At 35.0% G+C, this 22,344-nt stretch overlaps 1 protein-coding gene across 9 annotated transcripts in view; it reads left to right on the top strand.

The window, feature by feature from the left end:
* Nucleotides 1-22,344, top strand: part of DENND4A (DENN domain containing 4A) — a 133,888-nt gene that overhangs the window by 42,061 nt on the left and 69,483 nt on the right. For all 9 annotated transcript variants that reach the window (XM_049613770.1, XM_049613774.1, XM_049613771.1 and 6 more), the window contains exons 4-11: nucleotides 917-1,166; nucleotides 10,700-10,769; nucleotides 11,327-11,496; nucleotides 12,581-12,822; nucleotides 15,532-15,598; nucleotides 17,019-17,077; nucleotides 19,188-19,332; nucleotides 19,625-19,800. In XM_049613770.1, coding sequence (XP_049469727.1) covers nucleotides 917-1,166; nucleotides 10,700-10,769; nucleotides 11,327-11,496; nucleotides 12,581-12,822; nucleotides 15,532-15,598; nucleotides 17,019-17,077; nucleotides 19,188-19,332; nucleotides 19,625-19,800 — 1,179 coding nt within the window. The remainder of the gene's footprint in view (nucleotides 1-916; nucleotides 1,167-10,699; nucleotides 10,770-11,326; nucleotides 11,497-12,580; nucleotides 12,823-15,531; nucleotides 15,599-17,018; nucleotides 17,078-19,187; nucleotides 19,333-19,624; nucleotides 19,801-22,344) is intronic.

The following is a 22,344-nucleotide window of genomic DNA, read 5'->3' as shown; positions in this document are numbered from 1 at the left end:
AGAGAAAAATTTCTTTAAGTTTGCAGATGGTCATAACATAAAAGGAAATTAAAAATTATATTACAGTGAAATAATTTGACCAGTTTTTGGCACTTAATTTTATTTGAATTATGGGATTTTATAAAAGGAAATACTGACTGATGTTGAGGATATTGCCTGTTACAACAGTTTTTATAGCAAATGCAGAAACACACTTAGTGTAGTAGAGCTTTAAATTTTCATTGGCTCATGCCAAGTACAAATCAGTGAATTCTCTGAGGGAATAGACTGATGTTACTCCAGTATGACATTTTCCTTGTATCCCCAAGTACTTTTTAGAAGACTTAAGGAACAGATGCCTGGCCTGCCCTTTAATAAAATCCTACCATTTTACCACAATAAAGAAAAAGAAGAAGGAAAAAAAGCCTATGTCTTTCACCCATCCTTTCGATTAAAGGTGGATTTGAGGTTATTTTCTCTTTTGAAAACCTAAAACTGTCTCTTAAACCTGAGGGAAGCGTTGGAAGTAAAAGTGTGTAAGCAGGTTCTATACTGTCTGGCAAGGAGCCTTTTGTAAAACTATAACTTTGGCTAAAACCAAGTTGCTTTTTCTAAAAAAGATGCTTGGTTTTAGAGACCAAAATAAACACATCTGTTAAATGGAGTGCCACAGCAGGTGCATCTGCACTTAATCCTTGCCTTTCTGTGGTTTATGCCAACAAACCTAAGAGGTATTCTGACTTTTCCTTACATTATTTTAATTTTGGGCAGGGAAACCATTACTCTTTAGTTTTACACGGGATGGTTCAATTCAGACTTGCTGTAAGATTGGAATATCTGCTACGTTTAAGGATCAGTTGATGATACCTGAAAATATTACCTATCCTATTTGCAGATGTTTTGCATTTGTGTAGTTATTTATGTATTTTTGTTTTAGGGTTTTATACGACTGGAAAGAAAGATTGAAACAAGGGTGTGAAATTATTCAGAGTACTCCGTATGGACGCCCTGCAAATATTAGTGGCAGTACCTCATCACAAAAAATTTATATCACTTACCGAAGAGCCTCTGAAAACATGACTCAGAATACGTTGGCTGTCACAGACATATGTATTATCGTACCCAGTAAAGGAGAAAGCCCACCACACACATTTTGCAAAGTCGACAAGAATCTCAATAACAGTATGGTAAGTGACTTGTTTTGTACTGGTAAAATTAGCCACTGATGAAAAGAACATGATTTAAAATCTTTGAAAAACAGCAGAGCATAATAACTGAATTAAAAAATATGTTTTTAAAGATAGTGGATCTTTCCTTTTTGGGAAAATAGTTGTACTTTGAAAAGGAACTGTGCAAAAAGCAATTTGGCTTTTTTTTTTTTTCTTCCAATTTAAAGAATATTTTTCCCCTTACTGGAAAAGTAATACACTAGCCAAGGTTAACCCCTTCAGTTGTGCGCTAGATCCCACATACTTACGTATTTGAGGACATGGCTTCAGCAATGTTTCTACTTTTTAGGAATCATTGGTCTTTCTCTATTGCATTATTTACTCCAGCACGCAAAGCCTACTGCAATATTTCCCATCTTTACAAAACTTCTTGACTCGTATGTTTGCCTCTGTCTATTGCCTCATTTCATTGTTCTCCTTTACAGTAAAACATCTCAAAAGATGTGACTATATTCTTTCCCCTTCCTCACTTTGACTCTCTCTAGCTTAGGCTTTTGTCTCTACCATTCCACCAATATTGCTCTTGCTGTTGAATTCAGTGGTTTTAATTTGTAATTTTTCAGTAGGTTTTGACATAGCTGATCACTTCTTTCTTGAAACAGTGGCAGGAAGGTAAGATGGATTCTCTTCCTGAGTACTCTGTAGCTCTTTCCTCCTACCTTACCCATCATTCCACTTCTGCCTTTGCTAACTCCTTCCCTTTGCCCTAATCTCTATATGATGCAGTGAAAATTGTACTCTTCTAGTTACTCAGGCTAGAAACCTTGAAGTAATCCTTAACCTTTCTCTTCTACTTTTCATCCAGTTCTTCTGTAAATTCTGTTGACTCCAATTTCGGAACATATCTTGAACTTGACCAATACTCAGCCTCTCCATTGCTACAACTCTGGTCCAAGCCATAATCCCCTTTTAACAGGATGGTTGCAATAGTATTCTAATTTAGGAGACAGGCAAGTTTTCATATAAAGGGCTAAATAATAAGTTTTGTGGGTCATATACAGTCTCTGTCACATATTCTTTTTTTTAAACCCCTAAAAATTAAAAACTAGTCTTAGCTCAGGTGTACAAAAACAGGCCTTGGGTCAAATGCAAGCCATTGTGTGCCAGATCCCTGGTCTAACTGATCAAGGCTTCTACTTCTTCCTACAGCCTATTCATCATGTAGCAGCAAGAGCGATCCTTGTAAAACATAAATTGGATCCTATTCACTCCTCTGCTTACAACCCTTAATGGCTTCCCATCTCACTCTTAGTCAAAGTCCTTTCAGTAGCCTTAAGGCTATGCATGATCTGTAATTGTCTTTGTTGTTTTATTGCTGTTTTAAATTTTGAAAAGAAACGTGTGCCACCCCCCAAAACATTGAGGGGGGAGCAAATTGTAGGCCTATGAAGTGAAAGTTCTTGTTCTTACTTTCATCTTTTGTAATCCCTTTCCAGGATTACCAATTACTGATTTGCCTTGTGTCCTTTCAGGCCTTTTGTCCTTTCAGATATGTGTGCAATATACATAATGTGAATGAATTCATCCTTTATTTTTCAAAAATTGGAACTTTCTATATATTCTGATAGAAGCTTTTTTCCACTATCCACCTTCATGAGTTAATAGAACTATTTAATTCTTATAATAATTATATACTATTCCAGAAAATAAGAATAAAAAGTAATGATTACAAGTTATTTCCAGTTCTTCCCATTATTAGTGATGCTGCTTTGATCAAGCCTGTACCTTTTTCTTTGTGTATTTATTGGAGTGTCTCTGGAAGAATAAATAATTATAAGTGGAATTGATGGGTCCCTGGGTATGCTGTACATTTTGAAAAGTGTTGACACATTGCTCTGAAAGGGTTGTGGCACTTTCATTAAGAATTCCCTTTCCTGAGGTACCTGGGTGGCTTAGTCAGTTAAGCGTCTGACTTTGGCTCAGGTCATGATCTCACGGTTCATGGGTTCGAGCCCCGCATTGGGCTCTGTGCTGACAGCTCAGAGCCTGGAGCCTGCTTCAGATTCTGTGTGTGTCTCTCTCTCTCCCCTCCCCCCACTCACACTCTGTCTCTTTCTCTCACAAAAATAAACAAACATAAAAAAAAAAAAAAAGAGAATTCCCTTTCCCTTGGGGTGCTTGGCTGGCTCAGTTAGAACATGTGACTCTTGGTCTCAGGGTCATGAGTTCAAGCCCCATGTTAGGCATGGAGCCTACTTTAAAAAAATGGTTGTTATCAATCGCTTTTTAATTATTGACTAATAAAGCAAGAAATCATTCTAATTTTAATTTGCATTCCTTTCGTTACTGTGGAGGTTGAGCATATTTTAATATATAACTGCATTGAATGGCATAATATTACTGCATTAAATGGATTTTGCCACAATGTATTTATTCCATCTTCTATTGTAAGACATTTAGATTCAATTTATTTATATTATAAGCAAAGCTGTTATGAACATAATCACAACTAAATTTTCCATAGAATAATTTACATTTATTGAGCTCTTATGTGCTATTCACTATTCTGAGTATTTCATATCCATTAATTCAGTTAATTCACAACCCCCTGGGTAGTGTTTCCCACCCACATTTTACAGAGAGAGGAAATTTGAGAGTTAAAAAGGTTGTTTGCCCAAGGTCATTCATACCTTCAGTAAGCAGGTGAACCAAGATTTGGACCCAAACTATAGAACTCTAGAACCAAACTCTTAAACACTATACGGCATTGTTAAATTATTCCCTTATGATATGTCCTGAAATTTGTAGATCAAAGCTTTACTTTTAAGATTTTTATCCAGAAAGGCTTAACCAATTATAATCCTACCAACAAAATATGAAAGTTGGGTTTTTTAAATATAACTTTGTAAATAATTGGATTTTTAATCACAAATTTTCAAACTTAATTTCTTAATTATCCCAAAACAGATATGTACATTGTCCTGTTATAACTATGTAAGTGAATACTTTGCTGAGATTTAAGATATTTTTTAAATGTTTATTTATTTATTTTGAGTGAGAGAGAGTGAGTGCATGTGAGCCGGGTAGGGATAGAGAGAGAGAGGGAGAAAAGAAAAGAGAGAATCCCAAGCAGTCTCCTCAGTGTCAGCATAGAGCCCAACGCGGGGCTCAATCTCATGAACAGTGAGATCATGACCTGAGCCAAAATCAAGAGTCAGACATTTAACCTACTGAGCCACTCAGGTCCTCCAATATTTAAGATTGTATACATACTTATTAAGTTTTTATTATGGGAAGTTGATTTTTTTTAATTATTATTCTCTTTTCTGTTAAGCTAGCAACATGAGAAACACTGAAGGTTTAGATAAAGCTAGAAGAGGAAGAACTGGGGTGTATTGATCTGTGACTGGATATAGTACAGATTTTGAGACCCTGAAAAATATTTTTAACTCCCTCAGTAAGACAGTAAAATAGATTGGTGTTGTAGTGGTTAAGGTCAATATAGCCAAGTGGTTCAGAGCACAGACTGGAGCCAGAGTGTCTGGCTGTGAATCCTAATTCTGACACTGGCTCTGTGACTTTGGGCAAGTAACTTTGTCTCTCTATGCATCGATTTCACAATGGTAAAATGAGGGTGATAATAGCATCTAAGTTATTGTGATGATTAAATGAATTTACAACTGTGTCCCAGCACACATGGGATGTGTGAAAGCACTAAATGTGTATTATCTGTATCTTTCAATTCTTTAAGAAAATTTTCTTTAAGAAAAACCTGCAACTTTAAGTAGTATCAGTATCTGTTTAAAATTTTTAAATAGGTAATTCAAAAAATAGATATTGACATGATCCAAATTGTATCGAAAAAGAATAGTCTGCAGCAGTGTTACCCCTAATTAGATGACCATTTCTTTTTTTTTTGTCAACAGCCATTCACACACAAAATGCCCTATCCTTTTGTGCCATCCTTCCATATTATTTTGATTTGGTGATAACATGTGATAGTTGGAGAGATTATGATGGAAAAAAAAGATCATGGTAGCAAACAGTTTTACAAGCCGTATGTGGTGTTGATAGTGATGTCAAGAAGAGTTTTTTTTTTTTAATTTTTAAAGCTTATTTATTTATTTTGAGGGAGAGAGAGAAAGCATGAGCAGGGAAAGGGCAGAGAAAGAGGGAGAGAGAGAAAATGCCAGGCAGGTTCCATGTCAGCACAGGGCTCGAACCCATGAAATGTGAGATCATGACCTGAGCCAAAGTCTGATGCTCAATTGACTGAGCCACCCAGGCACCCCGTAAGAAGGGTTTTTAAGCTTTTATGACACAATGTCCTGCTTAATATCATTTCAGATTTGGTTTGGAATTTTAGCAAGATTATGCAGGCTCACAGGTAACTTGCCATTTTCCCATTGGTGAATTTTCCATTTATTTTGTGGATTTGTTGGGTTTTGACACAAAGTAAATTGATAATGTCATCAGAACCATTTCTAGGTTTTATTAGTTAATCAGGGTGCTCAAGGTAGACTTACTGCATTGAAACTGAACCCAGAGATAGGAATTTTCTATGTTTTCTTATCCTGAAACATTGGTCCCAATGTTGTCAGCATTTATTCTCTACTAAAAGAAGGAAGAGGAATGTAACACAGTGTGAACAGAAATGGACTCCACCTAAGCTAGTGGATTTGAAATCCAGATATGTGATTAGACAGGTTCCTTGATTCTTTGTGCCTCAGTTTCCTCGTCCACGATATAGGGATAAAGTTGTACTTTATTTTTGTGAAGATTAAATGAATTAATATTTTTAACTAACTTAGGATACTGTCTGGTACACAGAGAGTGCTATATAAATATTAGCTATAAATTTGGTTAACTCTGCTTCATCAGTCCCTTTTATGTGTACTTAATGTCTGGGGAAAAGCTTTTGTTTCCTTTTTTCAATTGAGATACAATTGACATTCAGCAAGGAAGAGCTTTTTAAATTTAATTTAATTTTTTAAATGTTTATTTTGAGAGAGAGAGGGAGAGAGGCAGGCAGAGAGAGCAAGAAAATCCCAAGCTGGCTCTGCACCCTCAGCACAGAGCCTGACACAGGGCTCCATCTCATGAATCATGAGATCATGACCTGAGCCAAGATCATGACCTGAGCTGAAATCAAGAATCAGACGCTTAATCGACTGAACCACCCAGGCACCCCAAAGAAGAGCTTTTTAAATTTTATTTTTGCCCAGTACTTAAGCTCCTCCTAAAATTTTTAAGAAATATTACCGGAGTAAAATCCCTTAAATGTTTATTTTCTTATCCATACATGTATCAGTCCTGAGTATAGGGAAACTTGCCTGATCTTAGCAGTTGATGTCTTTTTTTTAAGTAGTGGGTTGTGTTTATTTTTGTTACCAATCTTTGTTTCCATCGACTGCAAGGTAGTAAAAGCAAATTTTGTTCTTTGAAGCAGATGTACAGTGACTTCTAACTCAGAAAATTTTAAATAAACATCCAATATAGAAGACTTATGTTCATATCTGTCTAATGTATATGTAAAGAATTAGGAAGTGGTAGGGATTAAATTATTGATGTGTTGATAATACCCAGCAATAGTTACGTAGCTGACTCTTTTTTGAAGGTTAGGTAGCTTGAACAAAAGTCATCTATCAGGTTTCTAAACCAGGGAAAAAAACAAAAGACCAAGGTAATGGACGTGAGATGTGTGGTGAATCTTTCCTCAAATTCCTACCTGATATTTTGTACCAGGCTTATAGCTTTGGCCTCAAAAAGAATCTTCCCCACCCTCCCATTAAGCTTGTGGAAAGACTTTGCAAGAACTATTTGTTTTCAAGTTTTGGACTGTAAGACTTAAATGATTTAGACTTTGACTGACTTACAATGGAAGCATATTTTAGAGCCAGAAAAGATCTTAAACTGCTCATGTGGTTTAAAACTGCTAGTCTGGATGCTTTGATTCACACAGCTAATTTCTGGCAAATTTGTGACCATCTCTTCACTTTTTGACTCATCGAGAGTATTTTTTAAAATATTCTATCCAAATGGCTTTTGTTTTACAACCATTTAAGAATGTTCATATTTGAGGGGAGCCTGGATGGTTCAGTCAGTTGAGCGTCCAACTTCACCTCGGATCATGATCTCATAGTTCGTGAGTTCAAGCCCCATATCAGGCTGTCAGCACAGAGCCTGTTTCAAATCCTGTGTCCTCCTCTCTCTCTGCTCCTCCCCTGCTCACTCTCTCTCTCTCAAAAGTAAATAAACATTAAAAAAAAAAAGAATGTCCATTAAAAAAAAATTTATCAGGATTGTTTAGAAAAGTAGAGTTAGTAACTAAGCAAGTAATTAAATCATGTACCTATTTCCTAAAAAAAAAAGACATCTGAAAGTGTGTACCACAAATGGGTACTGAATTTATAAGTTAAACATTTATTTTATTTTATTATTACTATCTTTATTTTTTATAGAGAGAGAGCAAGTACAAGCAGAGGGGAGGGGCAGAGGGAGGCTAAGCAGGTTCCATGCTGTCAGCACAGAGCCTGATGCCATGCTCAGTCTCACGAACTGTGAGATCATGACCTGAGCTGAAATCAAGAGTCAGTCACCCAACCACCTGAGCCACCCAGGTGCCCCAACTTTACGATATGTTTCTAGTTATTAAGAGACTACTATAATAGGGTGCCTGGGTGCCTCAGTCAGTTTAGTGTCTGACTTCAGCCCAGGTCATGATCTTACACTTTATGAGTTCGAGCCCTGCGTCGGGCTTGCTGCTGTTAGCACAGAGCCTGCTTGGGATTCTCTGCCCACCGCACCCCCCACCACCTGACGTGCTCTATCTCTCTTTCAAAAATAAATAGCCATTAAAAAGGAATTTTAAAAAGAGACTACTATAACACCCTGTGCTCATCCCCTATATTTAACAAATGTAAACAATTTAACATATTTGCTTCAAATGTTTTAATTTGTAAAAAAAAAAAAAAAAAAAAAAAAAAAAAAAAAAATTTACAGGTTTAGCCAAAGCCTCATCTTCCATCCTTTTCTGTCCTCCAGAGTTAACAACTAGCCTGAAGCTAGTGCATTTCATTCACATGTATTTTAAAACTTTCTACTATACATCTATAAATATATATTATTACTTTGTGTACTTTTACATTTCACATAAACGGTGATATACTAAATATATTCTTCTGTGATTTGCTTTTTTTAACTCATTAATATGTTTTTGAAAATTAGTAAAGTTGATACAGCTTTTATTTCTTCATCTGAACCAGTGGAAAGCATTTCATTAATAAATGAACCACAGTTTATTTTAATCATTCACCTACTGATAGACACTTGGATTGTTTCCCTTTTGTGGGGAGGATCTATTATGAACAATGATGCAATATGTTGACTCTTCATCTAAAAATTTTTCTTGCTTTCCTAAATATTTTTCATGTGTCTCCAGCAGACCAGTATGTTAAATTGTGCTCACGACATTAAATTATCCTCATTACCGTGTTGGCATTTTGTTTTTATAAATGGTTTAGTATTTTTTGCATCAAAAGAATGGATGTATAAAAGTCAAGTGGATATTATGAATGTAGGCGAACTAGGCTTTTAGTTTCTGAGATGTGTACAAATGTATAAATAAGACTTTCTATTGATAAGTCCCAACTCCAATTCCCAATAAACCAGTTTTTCAAGATAACAAAAAACCCTCAATGATAACCTGTGTGATGATAAGAAGGGAACAATATGACCACTTGAATATGGCAGAAAACAAAAGGAATATTCAAAAATAAAAAACAAGGACTTGGAGATAACAGTAAAAGTTATGGGACTCTGGAGGAAAAGAACCACAGATATCAAAACTAAAAGAGGGTTTTCTGAAGTTTTTCACACACAAGGTTCAGCAAAAAGAAAGAGGAACCATTGTTCTGGAAATGCTTTTAATGTTTAACTTATAGAGTGCCTGGCCGGCTCAGTCAGTAGAGCATGTGACTCTTGATCTAAGGGTGGTGAGTTTGAACCCCAAGTTGGGTGTAGAGATTACTTAAAAATAAAATCCTGGGGTCCCTGGGTGGCTCAGTAGGTTTAAACCTCATTCGGCTCAACTCTTGATTTTGAGTCAGATCACAATCCCAGGGTCATAGGATTGAGCCCCGTTTTGGGCTTTGCACTGATAAGTAAGACAATATACAATATGCCAAGTAGTAGTAAGTGCTGTGGAGGAAGAAGAAAGCAAGATGGGATGATAGGGAAGACAGGACAGGGTAGAGGGAAGATTGTTATTGCATATAAGGTGATGAAGGAAGGGCTCTCTGATGAAGTGTTGTTTGGAGTTGAGCCCAGAGGAGGTAAGGGAGTGTCTGTGTGCATGTATCTGTCATCATCTAATGTCAAGTAGCAAATCTCCCAAGCCACATCTTCATTTCAGACCTCACTTTAGCTCCATTTGATTCTTCACTTGGATGTCTAATACATGTTTCAAACTTATGTCTAAAACTGAACTCCTTTTCTTCACCCCCAACCCCCAAGTCTGCTTTATCCACAGTCTTCCCCATCTCTGTTGCAGCTGGGACTAGAAATTTGAGACTCCTTTGGGAGTAGCTGTTCTACAAAACGATGGGACTAAATGTATGAGATCATTCACAGAAAGAAAAGGAAAGAAGAGATCACATTTAATGATCAGGGAAAAGGGGAGGAGGAGACTGAGGAGTAGCCAGAGGTTTGGTGGGAAGGCACCAGGAGAATGTGATGCCTCAAAAGGCGAGAACATGTTTTGGGAGTCATTAGTGCTGTCCAGATCTGTGCTGAGAGGTTGGAGAAGATGTAGTCTAGGAACCAACTGTTAAATTTGGCATCATTAAAGTTGTTAAATTGTTCTTTTAAGGAATGGTGCGATTAAAACCTGATTGGGAATGAATTCAGGAGAGAATGGGAAACACGGAAACAGATATAGGAAATTATAACTCTTAAGTTTTGGTATAAAGAACTATAGAAAGAGGCTGTGGAATCTAAAGGAAGGTATACCCATGGGTAGATATTTCTTTTTTTTTTAATTTTTTTTAATGTTTATTTATTTTTGAGACAGAAACAGAGCATGAACGGGGGAGGGTCAGAGAGAGAGGGAGACATAGAATCTGTGCTGAGTTGTCAGCACAGAGCCTGACGCGGGGCTCGAACTCACAGACTGTGAGATCATGACCTGAGCCAAAGTCGGACACTCAACCAACTAAGCCACCCAGGCGCCCCTAGATATTTCTTAATCATTTCTGCCCAAAGTTTGGAGTTGGAATAAAATCTAAATTGTCATGACTTAATTATTTTAAACAAATTTTCCTTATGTTATTGCTGTTACAGTGGGGAAGAAAACATGAAATATTACTTCTGAAAGAAAAGTAGGCAAAAACTCTGGTAAAATCATGATAAAATAACCAACTGAAAATAGCTAACAGAAATCTGTTACTACATCTTAGACAATATGTACTGGAGATATCAAAGAGTCCATTTTATTAAGTTACTACCTTTTAAAGTTAAATGATATTTCCTTTTTTTTTTTTTTTTTGATTCAGTGGGGATCAGCAGTGTACTTATGTTATAAAAAGTCAGTGGCAAAGACTAACACTATATCTTACAAAGCTGGTAAGTATAATTTTTCATGGAATACTTAATATATACATGTATTATGAAAGCTAGTAAAATTTAAGGAAAAAGAAATCTTATAATGTATTAGTGTCAGGACTGTCACCACAACCCATGGGTTTTTTTTTTTTTTTTTCTGTTTTGTCTCATCCTTAAATTTATTGGATACTCAATGGAAGATTGATTTTAAAAGAAGATGGGTAACCGTGTTGAAAATGTCAAAAAACGAGTTTTTCATTTGCTTCAAGGTAGTATGACCACAAACTAAAGTTTTAGGATTCTGTTTGTACCTTTGTATGTTTCTTTAGGATAATCTTTTCTTGTTTGTCTTACTTAGCCTTCATGGATGAAGCTTGATAAATATTAATTAGTTATTATGAATAGTTATAATGTTTGAAGATAAAAATCTGGATGTGTTCTACTGAAACATTCAGAGCTATTTGATGAACATGTATGTAATATAATGTTAAGTAGTTATAAAACATTTTAGCATCATTCAGATTTTGAGTACCTGAATTCAAGAGATGATGACCTAATATTTATTATTGTTTTTATAGGTCTAATTTGTAGATATCCTCAAGAAGATTATGAGTCTTTCTCACTCCCAGAATCTGTTCCCCTATTTTGTTTACCAATGGGTGCAACTATTGAATGTTGGCCACCAAATAGCAAATACCCTCTCCCTGTTTTTTCTACATTTGTGTTAACTGGAGCCTCAGCTGAAAAGGTACTGTGTGTTTTAACAACTGTCGACAAATTTCTTGTACATTTTCTTTTTTTTTTTTAAGTTTATTTATTTTGAGAGAGACAGAGACAGCATGGGTAGGGAAGGGGCAGAGAGAGAGAGAGAGAGAGAGAGAGAGAGAGAGAGAGAATCCCAAGCAGGCTCCATGCTGCCAGCACAGAGCCTGATGTGGGGCTCAGACTCAGAAAACTGAGAGATCGTGACCTGAGCCAAAACCAAGAGTTGTACGCTTAACCGACTGAGCCACCCAAGTGCCCCTCTTGTACATTTTCAGGTCTTAAGTTTTATATAATGTAAGGAACAGTAGGAAAAAAAAAACTGGTTAAATTGAATCTATTACACATACCTCTTCCACTTGGTTAAAATAACTATATTCAGAGATAAAGGAAAAGAGAAATTTCATTCTGTCCCATACACCCTAGTGCTTTTTTGTGAATATGGCAAAAGATTTTTTTTTTCATTGTCAAATGATGGTCTTTCATTGCTTCATTTTGTGTCAACCAGATGCTTTGAGAGTAATACAAAAGACATTATTATATATGCAAAGCTATTCAGAATCATAGAGTATGATAGTTGGAAAAGACCTTGGAAATCATTTAGTCTAACATCCTCATTTTATAGATTGGGAAATTGAGGTCCAGAGAAATTTAGTGAATTGCCTGAAGTTGGAATATATATTTCCTTGTCTAGAATTCTGTCCCATTGTCTACTAAATATTTTCAGTCATTTTGTTATAGAGAATATTGATTCAATTGCTTTTGCTCTTCAGAAAACAAACTCGATTTAATTGAAACATCTTTTTTTTCAATAATGAGATGTGAGAGTAGCACTGTGTAGTGTTTTCTGTTTTATTATTATTATTATTTTTTTTAAACATACTCCGAGAAACCAAGAGAGATGTTTGTTCACCACTGTGTTCCTGCTACCTGGCACCTTGCCTGGCTCATGGGCATCGAAAAGGCTTTTAATGGCCTAGCTCGTAATGGCTCCTCCATTAAATATTTAATGATATGATTCGAATAAATGATATAAGGTGTATTTATTAAATATATTTCTTGTTTTCCAGGTCTATGGTGCTGCTATTCAGTTTTATGAACCATACTCTGAGGAAAATCTCACAGAAAAACAGAGACTTCTCTTGGGTTTAGCATCATCAGCAGATGGGAAATCTGATAGTTCCAAAACAATTCACACTAATAAATGCATCTGTCTTCTTTCTCACTGGCCTTTTTTTGACGCATTCAGGAAGTTTCTGACTTTTCTGTATCGTTATTCTATCTCTGGACCTCATGTCCTTCCAATTGAGAAGTAAGTCAGAATCCTTCTTGGTTCAAAATTTAGCAGATAATTCCATTATGTGTGGTATATTTGAACTGGTAATTCAGTAAATTTTATATGGAAACTAGATTTCTCGAGAGTTATTTGAAAAAAGAATTTGGTTATTTCAATTAGGTAATATTTCTCTATTATACTTTTACAGCCACATTATTTTAAATATATCTCTAACGGAATGAAATGAATATTTCATTTTTTGATGCTCTTGTGAAGTTTGGAGATCCTAACTGGTTTGTTTTGTTTTGTTTTGTTTTTTTGCTGGTTTTGTAATTCTTATTTTCCAAATAATTTGGGTTTATCATGAACTTTTAAAAATATTCCCTACTACTTTTAGACATCATGAATTTAAAGGAAAAATTAGATAAATGCATTCTTTATTCTTTTTAAAAATTCAGTGATTTACCTTAAAATCACTAAAAGTGGATAATGTTTTATGCAATAAGATCTGTTGCAAATGAGATCCAAATATCTTCATGCCTATTTGATTATTTATTCTATACCATCTGTCACTTAAACTCTTTTGTATTCTTTTTTTTTTTTTAATGTTTGTTTATTTTTGAGAGGGAGGGAAAGAGAGAAAGAGCAGGAGAGGGGCAGAGAGATGGAGACTAAGGATCTGAAGCGGGCTCTGCCCTGACAGCAGAGAGCCCTATGCAGGGCTCAAACTCACAAACCGTGAGATCATGACCTGAACTGAAGTCAGACGCTTAACTGACTGAGCCAACCATGTGCCCCACCTCTTTTGTATTGTTAAGAAGTTGTTCAGTGATTGTTGGGAAGTGATAGAATTCTCATAAGAACATTCAGTGTACAATATTACTCTTTTTCACTCTCATCTCAGTATTTTGCTCTAGCAGTTAGCAAATTTCTTTTTTGGTGTCAGAACCCTTTTATACTCTTAAAAAATGAGGACCCCTAAAGAACTTTTTTTATGTGTTATATCTGCCAATATTTGCTACAATAGAAATTAAAATGGAGAAAATATTTAATATTTTATTTTATTTATTTATTTTTTTTTATTTTATTTTTGAGACAGAGAGAGACAGAGCATGAACGGGGGAGAGTCAGAGAGAGAGGGAGACACAGAATCTGAAACAGGCTCCAGGCTCTGAGCAGTCAGCACAGAGCCCAACGCGGGGCTCGAACTCAACATACCACGAGATCGTGACCTGAGCTGAAGTCGGACGCTTAACCGACTGAGCCACCCAGGCGCCCCAATATTTAATATTTTAAAATAATTACATGTTAACAAGTATTTTTTTTAAATAACTCTTAAAAAAATTAGTGAGAAGAGTCATTTTTTACATTTTTGCAAATCTCTAATGTCTGGCTTAATTGAACACAGCTAGGTTCTCATGGATGCTTCTGCATTCAATCTGTTGCAATATGTTGTTTGGGTAAAAGTATATGAAAAAAACCTGGCCTCACACAGGTATGTAGGTAGGAAAAGGGAGAGCCTTCGAATAGCCTTTTCAGAAAATCGTGTGGAATTTCTGCTTTGACACTGCCCCAAATTTGACAAGTGAAGTTTGTTATAGGTTATTCACAATGTGTAATCTAAAGCTTTAGTAATGGACTTTTTCTGTTACATTAAAATCTATTGATTTTTCTCACTCTAAGTGGAACTTTTACACATGCATGGTTTTGTAGCATCATACGTTGGTCATTTGGAAATACTAGTTCATGGCGTTTAACATAGATAAATTTCATTTGTTAATAGAACCACCTATTTCATCAGAAAATTTTTTTCAGTATCAAGAAGTTATCAAGTACATGGTGGCAACATTAGAATTTTCACTTAAAATTTTATTTATTGAATTAGAATTGAATTGAATTTACTGGATATAATACTATGAGTTCTTTTTCTTTTTTTTAAAGATTTCATTTAAAAAAAATTTTTTTAATGTTTTCATTTTATTTCTTAGAGAGACAGAGTGAAAGCAAGGGAGGGACAGAGAGAGAGGGAGACACAGAATCTGAAGCAGGCTCCAGGCTCTGAGCTGTCAGCACAGAGCCCGATGCAGGGCTCAAGCTCACAAACCGTGAGATCATGACCTAAGCTGAAGTCACATGCTTAACTGACTGAGCCACCTAGGCTTCCCTAAAGATTTCATTTTTAAGCAATCTCTGCACCAAATGTGAGTCTTGAATTCACAACCCCAAGATTCAGAGTCATACGCTTCACTGTCTGAGCCAGCCAGGAGCCCTTATGAGTTATTTTTCTTGAAGCAATAGGCTCACCTTATTCATTTTTATATAGAAAAAATTTGCTGAATACCTAAATTTGGATACCTTTATCAATTGTTATTTCAAGGAAAAATGGCATTCTGTGACAACAACAAAACAATCATTAAGTTCTTTGATCACTGTCCACATAATATGTTGTATATTACCTACTGAGGAAGAGGTAAAAGTTAAACTGGCTTTTGAGACGTTGATAACACAAACATTGTTGAACCTGAGGAACTATTCATATGAAAAGCCACTGGAGTTAGGTAGAAGCAACTTTAATGGGACAAATGATTTTTGGAGTTTGTTCACTTGTTTTTGTAGTACCAGGGATTTCGAAATTATAAGTACACAGAGCATTTGACTCAACTTGGACTTGTGGTGACATGCTGACCTTTATAGTATATGGTGTTCACTTTGGAATCAATTGGGTTTTGTCTGTTTGTTTTTAAGGCATATTTCTCATTTTATGCATAAAGTTCCTTTTCCATCTCCTCAGAGGCCGCGGATTTTAGTTCAGGTAAGATTTTCTTGATGTAAGTGCCCTATTAAATGATTATTAGCCCTGTCAAAATGTACCATAAGAATAACAATTTTAAATGGCGGAAAAGATCAAATGAGAACCAGATGGTAGTTCATGTTGGAATTTGGGCCCTTATTGTTTTATTAATTGTCTCCCAGACAGACATCTAATGTTTCCCCTTAGGTAAAAGGTTGAAGAGTTAAAGTAGACAACAGTAGACATTTTGAACACACCAAAAGGGACTTCTTTCCCTAAATTTGTTATAGGTAATTGAAAGTTTGTGTCTTTGGCATTTATTCCCAAAGGGGTGTGTGTGTGTGTGTGTGTGTGTATGTGTGTGTGTGTGTGTGTGTGTGTGTGTGTATACATATTTATTTCTTTTTTTTTTTTTGGAATAGATAGAAGAAAAAGTGGTGTGCTTTCATATATTATGCAGGGAGAAGTGTTCATATCTTTGTGATGGGGAAGTTCAAAATGAATAATTTTTTTCCCTATCTCTTTTCCCAATTGACTATCTTTTCTCTTTTGTTTACATTTCTTATTTATGGTCTTGATTTGTAAGATATCTGCTTATTTAGTCACCATTTACAAAGTGATTTATATAAAGAAAATATTTTTATGTGTTATCACTATATGTGCCTTACTGTATTTATCACAACCCTTAATGGGAGTGCGGTGTCATTCAAAATTAGAAGTATTTGGCAAATAGGTATTTACAGATTTGTGGAAATGTGCATAAATTTGAAAATGTAGGTAAAAATAATTGCATTATTATATTGATACAGATAAAATGTCTAGAAAAAAAGTCATTTTTTTAATCTTTATAATCAGTCTGTATATCCACATATCCTCCCTCTCTTCTTGATATTTAGTGCCAGGATATACACACACACATATATATATGTTGGTAAGTTTTTCTTTTGAGGACCAAACAGTACATATTTTAGTCTTTATAGGCCATCCTGTCTCTGTCAAAACTACTCAGCTCTTACTGCACAAAAGCAGCTATAGATAATTCCTAAACAAATGATCATGGCTAGTGTTCCAATAAAACTTTATTCATAAACATAGATGGCCTGTGGATTTGCCCTGGAGACCATAGGTTTACTAGCCCTGACTCTGTGGTACTAAATGAATAATTTAGTCTCCCAATAAAATTTTGTTAAAACGACATTAGGGGAACATTGAGGAACAGGAGAAAAGAGAATTCAGAGTAGGGGAAGTTAGTAGTTAGGTCAGTGGTTAGGATGTACTTTTCAAGATCTTATTAAGTGATATAAACAGTTCCTATACAGGTTAATGGTTATTTTGAAACTTGATGGATGTCAGCATTAACCAAAAAATTTTTTTTACCAGAAAGTGGTGTTTTAAAGCTCATCTTTATATTTCAAACACTTTATTGTAAATCTTCTTCCAGTTATCACCACATGATAATCTGATTCTCAGTCAACCTGTTTCTTCACCTCTTCCACTAAGGCAAGTAGAATTTCCTTTCTATTTATGTTTCTCTAAATCTAGTGTGAGCTAAAGTGACATTCAAATATTTTCTCTTTCCTAGGAAAAATTGCAAATGTTGTTGGAAAGACTTCTCATTTAATTGTTTGTTATCTAAATTCCTTTTACTTAAAGAAAAAAGAAAAACCTTTATAATAGTTTGGTATTTTGTGTATCCATTTATTATCAAGTACTTATTATTGCATAAATAAGTATATGTGTATATAGATTATGAAAACAATGGTTTTTAACTTTAAATACCCTCTGAAGAACATTCAAACATAATTAATTTTAAATTTAACCCCCTAATAAAATGGTACTCATAAATACTAACCATGGAATAAAATAATGTATTTCATCCCTTAAAAGTTCCAAGAAATAATGAAATAAATTTTTTCTAAAGTATCAGTTCTTGAAATTTAATTAGCAGTGTAATTTTCTAGCAGAGAAATCGTTACAATATAATTAAGTTATTTTGTAGCACATACCTGAGGGAGACCAGCTGCCATCTTTGACATTAATTTTGTAAGAATTGCAGATTATTTCATCACTAGGTCTCAGTCCAGAGCAACCAGTGTTTTCTTAACCTTTGTTTGAGTGAAAAATAAACTAGAAATACTGACTGTGACTATGTATAAAAAGATCCTAAATTACCCAAGAGGCCTTTTTTTAAATTTTGGTAACAGCTTTATTGATATAATTCACATACTGTACAATTCACCCAGTTAAATCGTACAATTCAATGGTTATATTCACTCTGTGAATAGAGACATATGGAGATCACTATAAACAACATTTACATCACTCTAAAAAGAATTTCTGCCATTTCTACTCACGCAAATACGCGCGCACACACACACACACCTCTCCAGCCTAAGGCAACCACTGATTAACTTTCTGTCTCTACGGATTTGCCTATTCTGGAGATTTCATATAAATGGAATTATATAATATGTAGCCTTTTGTGTGTGGCTTCTTTCACTTATTATAATGTTTCTGAAGTTCATCCATGTTATCATATTTTGTTCCTTTCTGTTTCCAACAAATATTCCATTGTATGGATAGATCACTTTTTATTTATTCATTCATTAGTTGAGGGACATTTGGGTTGTTTCTACTTTTGCCTACAATGAATAATGCTGCTACCAACATGCACAAGTTTTTTGTGGATGTGTTTTCTTTTCTCCAAGAGAATTGTTACTAGTTTTGCTTTATTTAAAAAAAAGTTAAGTGGCGCCTGGCTGGCTCAGTCGGTTAAGCGTCGACTTCAGCTCAGGTCATGATCTTAGATTTGTGAGTTCGAGCCCCGCATTGGGCTCTGTGCTGACAGTAATCCCTCTCTCTCTCTTTCTCTCTGCCCTCCCTCACTCTGACTCTGTCTCTTTCTCTCTCAAAAATAAATAAACATTTAAAAAGTTTTTTAATAAAAAAATAAAAATAAAAAAGTTAATTTGGTGAAGCCAATTATTTAGCCAATTATATAGACAACATACTGATTGGCTTACTGAATTACTTAGTCCAGTATTTTGTTACCACACAGAATGTCTCAGTTTGGGTTATAAATTTGCTTTGTATGTATATACCATCACTTCGTACCTCTCAATTTCATATTACTCTTTTCATTACAATAGTAAAGATAATCTATCTGTACATCCAAATCTTAATGTATGTGCTTGCCTTAAGGGAGGTGGGCCTGTAAGTCATATTTTTTCTGACAATTAACAATGAAAGGTGAGCCATTTAACAAAAATTTCATTAAAAAATTTGCTTTCAACTAAAGCATCCCTCTATAGATTGAGTCCTTTATTCGGACATTATCTACCCAGCAGATCTTTTTCTGAAAAAAAGAATGACTTTTCATTTTTCCATATTGAATACACTGTAGAAAAATCTGATGATTTTGAAACCTCAGAAAACTTCATTGTTTTCATAGTATATTTCTAATGTTTTCCACACATAAGGACAGCAATCGCGTCTAAAGTTGAATATATAATATAATCCTAACCCAATCATGACCTTGTTTCATTATTTTGGATAATGAGATATTTGAATATATACACTTTTAATTATATATTTTTGTTTGGATTGACAGTGGTGGCAAGTTTTCAACACTACTTCAAAATTTAGGCCCTGAAAATGCTGTGACACTACTTGTGTTTGCAGTAACAGAACATAAGATTCTCATCCATTCCCTACGCCCTTCCGTGCTTACTAGTGTGACAGAAGCATTAGTGTCTGTGAGTATTACAGGTTTTGTCATTGGCAGTCAATTTCATTTTAAGCATAATTGATTCATCTAATTTAAAGCTACTTTTTAAAAGCCTAACTAAAATTCAGAGAGTAATGAATTTTTATGTTGTGAAAACAATTTTAATTTTCTGACACTTCATGTTAGTTGTAATTATTTCACTGGTTATGAAGTGTTAGGCTTTAGGTATGAATACTTTAAATACAGTTTTTTGTGTGTGCTGATAAATTATGCTTCAATGCCAAACAGCTAAATATTCTCCTGTCTTTTGTTTATCCAAGATGATTTTCCCTTTCCACTGGCCATGCCCATATGTTCCTCTCTGCCCACTGGCTTTAGCAGATGTCTTGAGTGCACCATGTCCATTCATAGTAGGAATTGATTCAAGATACTTTGATCTCTATGACCCTCCACCAGATGTCAGTTGTGTTGACCTAGACACCAACACCATTTCTCAGTAAGTACATTTTAGTGATTCTCTACTCAGTAATTTACAACTTAGTAGTATATGTATGTAATTGTATATTTTATGAATGCGAATTAGAATTCTTTTCAGCTGTATTGTTTTTGTTTTGGGGTTATACCATCTTTGAATTAACCCGTTCTGTTCTCCAATGGAATAGATTTAGGGTATTAGAGAGCTTGTACTGTAAACAAATTATACCTTTAAGCCTCAGATCTTTAAATATTTAAGAAACATTATAATCTTATGTAGAAATTTAGCAGAAGGGAAATGGAGGTTAGAAACAGAAAAATTTAGGGGCGCCTGGGTGGCTCAGTCATTTGAGTGTCTGACTTTGGCTCAGGTCATGATCTCACATTTTTGTGAGTTCAAGCCCTGCAGTGGGCTCACTGATGTCAGTGCAGAGCCCACTTAGGATCCTCTGTCCCCCTTCCTTTCTGTCCCTCCCCCGCTAGCACTCTCTATCTCAAAAATAAATAACCATTAAAAAAACAAAACAAAAATTTATTTACCATTTTCCAGATGAGTACAGGTGAAATCACAAATTGAATTGGAATACTATACCAAGGTATAGTATTGGTATTCCAGTATCCAAGGTGTATCCAAGGTATATATCCAAAGTATAATTGGTATTCCAATTGAATTGGAATACTATACCTTGGTATAGTATTCAAATTCTGTTTCTAGTCTTGTGTAATACTATTAGTATACTAGTACTTCAAAAAAAATTAAATAACTTTTAAGTTATAAATGATTTTATCACCTTTATACTTTTAGAATATAAGGGTTTTATAAGTTTTCCTCTCTTTTTATTGGAATAATATTTAAGTTGTAGCTACTGGAGCTATCTTTTCATAGTTTTTTTATAATTCAGTTGTTCGCTCATATCCCTTATTTTCAGTTGAATCATACTTATGCTATTCAGGGAAAAGGAAATTGGTGCACTGAACACACTGCATTCACAGGACATATTTAAAATAACTACAAGTTAGTCTGTTAGTAAAGCCCAAAAGCTAGTACACCTTTTACAACTTAAATATGTATATGTGCAATAGGTTCTTCTCCATTTTTACTAAGCGTGTTTCATATTAAAGTGTTTTGATTGAAATCTCTAACCTTACATTAATTCTAGTCTTGTCACGTATGTCAAAACCTCAAGTGCCTAAACCATTAGAAAAGATGGTGTTCTATTAAATAGATAATATAAAAATAATATAAAATGATAATATATTACAGCAAAAAAATACTTCTTTTAAGGTTTACATTCAAGAGAGAGAGAATGCCTGTGTGCAAGTGTACAGGGGAAGAGCAGAGAGAGAGCAGGACAGAGGATCCCAAGCAGGCTCTGCGCTGACAGCAGAGAGCGCAATGCAGGGCTCCAACTCACAAACCGTGAGATCATGACCTGAGCTGAAGTCGAACACCTAACCTACTGAGCCAGCCAGGCACCCTGAATACTTTTCTATTATAAAGTATATACGCTGTCAAAAAGCTTTTTTTCAGAGAATGCCTAACCAAGTAAATATGGGATGTACTTTGTGCATAAAAGCCATTTTATACATGGGATTGATAGAGTCTAATATTCTTTATCAGGAACATTTCACTCATTACCAGGAATATTTAATTCTTTAGATATTAAAGTATTATCTTTTTTTTGGCCAGTTGTTGATGTTACATGACATAATTTTTTTAAATTTATTTTTTTTATTTTTAGGGAGAGCATGAGGAGGGTAGGGGCAGAGAGAGAGGGAGATGGAGAATCCCAGGCAGGTTCTGCAATGTCAGTGCACTGTCAGTGCACTACAGTGTATAGCCCTGTATAGGGTTCGAACTCATGAATCATGAGGTCATGACCTGAGCCAAAACCAAGAGTCGGACGCTTAACCAACTGGGCCACCCAGGCAACCCCAATGACATAGTATTTTTAAAAAATGAAATTCAGGGTGGTGAATTGGTATATACTGTATTTATTATGGTAATAAATTACATTTTCCCTCTTCTTATACTTTCCTTCCGTTTTGTTAAAAGAATTTTTTTTATTTTGTCTTTTTCTTTTGATCACTAGTGAGTTAAAGAATCAAAGAAAACATGAGTTGTTGGCACTCATTAGTAATATTCCTTCTTGATATTATCACCCTTCCAAATGTATGGAAGGACTAAGCTAGTGAACTAATAGCTTTCTAGTTTCCTTTATCCAGAATTTCTGGATTTTATTTTTAAGTAATCACCACATCCAACATGGGGCTCGAACTCACAACCCCAAGAGTAAGAGTGACACACTCCACCAAGCCAGCCAGTCACCCCCAAAGCTTAGATTTTTAAGTAATTTATCAGAAGGGGCACATAGCATCTACTGCCCGCTAGATTTTGGAACCATCACCATCCAGGTTTAAAACTAATTCCTCTGCCACCGATTATCGGTTATTTTGGGAATCACCATGAGTAAAAACATGAGTAAATAACAGTAATTAGGTGTAATGAATGGACACCAAGATTCTGTTCATCTATCTTCAGCATCCTTTTTTGATAGGTACTGGA

This window comes from Panthera uncia (assembly GCF_023721935.1).
Source record: "Panthera uncia isolate 11264 chromosome B3 unlocalized genomic scaffold, Puncia_PCG_1.0 HiC_scaffold_1, whole genome shotgun sequence".
In the NCBI taxonomy this organism is placed as follows: domain Eukaryota; kingdom Metazoa; phylum Chordata; class Mammalia; order Carnivora; family Felidae; genus Panthera; species Panthera uncia.
The sequence above is the reverse complement of the archived record's forward strand: the minus strand, read 5'-3'. Positions and strand labels throughout refer to the sequence as shown.